This window comes from Cyprinodon variegatus, unplaced genomic scaffold (genome assembly GCF_000732505.1).
Source record: "Cyprinodon variegatus isolate N-32 unplaced genomic scaffold, C_variegatus-1.0 Scaffold312, whole genome shotgun sequence".
NCBI lineage: Eukaryota > Metazoa > Chordata > Actinopteri > Cyprinodontiformes > Cyprinodontidae > Cyprinodon > Cyprinodon variegatus.
In genome coordinates, this window is record NW_015150765.1 from 118,711 (window position 1) to 120,538 (window position 1,828).

Here is a 1,828-nt window from a genome sequence, read left to right on the forward strand (position 1 = left end):
GATTTCCCTCCTGGGTGCCTTTGCTCTTGGTGTCCCTTTGGGTATCTAGGGTTTTGAAGCAGAGAGAAGATCTCACCCACCTGGGCTCTACTCAGCCTCATGTCCACTCTCGTTTGCTGGGACACGCTCAGGGCCTCATTGGCACGAGCCACGTTATACTGGCTGAACTGGAGCCACTCCTGCGGGTTGGAGGAGCTGCATGGATGAGGGCGTTTCATCAGTTTGAGCATCACGGGTTTGGAAATGTTAAACCGCGGAATGTCGGTTTTACCCTGAAGGTATCCGGGTCGGGTTGGTCTTCAGCGAGATGTCAGGTGACTTTACGGTGAGGGACAGGCAGGACATGTCGATGTTCAGCGCTTCCATCTTGTTCTGGAGGTCAGAGGTCAGCTTTTGTCGAACCTCCTGCAGAACGCTGGGGGGTGAAGGAGGGAGGGGCCATCAGAAGGAGAAGATCCAGATCTACGTTGGATCCACAGCAGGACTCACCACAGCTGCTCAAAGGCTCCATCGATGTTCTTCTGCAGACGCTGCTGCACCTCCTCAATCAGCTCCACCTCCTTCTGCAGCTGCTCCTCCACGGGGTCCCTGACCAGGTCGTGGCCCCGCCGCCCCTCCCTCAGCGTCAGGCATTCATGGCTGACCTCCAGAGGGACGGCGGTGGCGGCCAGGGCCAGCTCGCTCTGCTCTTTGGACTAAACGCAGAGCACATGTGGTGAGAGAAGGATCTGGAAACGCGGATCTAAGATCGCTTTCTGATCCAATCACCAGAGTCAGAGCCTCCATCTCCTCATCCACCCTCTGAGCGCAGCGTTCCAAGGCGTCCCTCCAGCGGGCCACATCCCAGATCCGATCGCTGAGCCGGCCGGATGTGTCTCTCTCATCCAACACAGTCTGCAAAAAACAAAAATCACCTCTTTGGTTCATCTGAACAGAAGCTCAGTAAATATCAACACAGAGGAGAATCCATCAAATCTACGGAAGAGGATTAGGGCCACTGGAAAAAAAAAATGTTGACTGATTTTTTTAATTTTATTTCAGTTTAACAGAATTCTGAGATTAAAGTCAGAATTCTGAGAAAATTCTGAGAAAAACTCAGAATTCTGACTTTTTTCCCATGTTAGACTGAAATAAAATTTAAAAATCAGTTAACTTGTTTTTTTTTTCCAGTGGCCCTAATCCTCTTCCGTACAAATCCACCAAACCTGCTGGTGAAGCAAAGATGTCGACGTTTAAAAGAGTTGATTCAACAAAATTAGGAAATGAGCAAAGAAAATTCCAAACAGTGAAATTATCTTGTCTAGAATTAGACATAGATATTCTTCAGTCAGACTGCTTTCTTTTTTAAGGAGGGAAATTTGTTGCAAAGAACATGTTTTAAAAATTGGAATTTGAAAAGAATTCAGAAATAAAACTGAACAAATTTTAAAGATGCAGCGCAGACTTTGTCACCTAAAGAGTTGATGCATATGATTTATTTTAAAGGAAAAGTCTGTTCAGCAAGGAGTAATCAATGGATCATTATTGATACCTAAAACTAACACGTTTGCAGCGATTTAATGAATTTAGCGTCAAAATTAAAAACAATAATTTTCCTCTGCTGGTCATGGCAGCAGCCGACCAGGCGGCAAGAAAAAGATTAAACCTTCTGAGGCGAAAAAGAGAAAACGTGAAACAGTTCGAGGAAAAGTTACAGGTCTAGCGCCCCTAGTGGCCCCTAGTACACGGTGTGCCTTTATCATTTGTTAGGTTTCTGTTTCTGTTATGTTTTTCTTTTGCTCCTTGATTTCTAGTGTTTAGTTTTCTTTTCACCATTTTTCTTTATTCT

At 45.6% G+C, this 1,828-nt stretch overlaps 1 protein-coding gene across 1 annotated transcript in view; it reads right to left on the reverse strand.

Annotated features, from left to right (window-relative positions):
- The window catches only part of tekt2 (tektin 2 (testicular)), a 9,411-nt gene that overhangs the window by 3,279 nt on the left and 4,304 nt on the right, over nucleotides 1–1,828 (reverse strand). The window contains exons 3-6 of the mRNA XM_015384416.1: nucleotides 769–894; nucleotides 490–695; nucleotides 272–415; nucleotides 81–195 (exon numbers count right to left, since the gene is read on the reverse strand). Coding sequence (XP_015239902.1) covers nucleotides 81–195; nucleotides 272–415; nucleotides 490–695; nucleotides 769–894 — 591 coding nt within the window. The remainder of the gene's footprint in view (nucleotides 1–80; nucleotides 196–271; nucleotides 416–489; nucleotides 696–768; nucleotides 895–1,828) is intronic.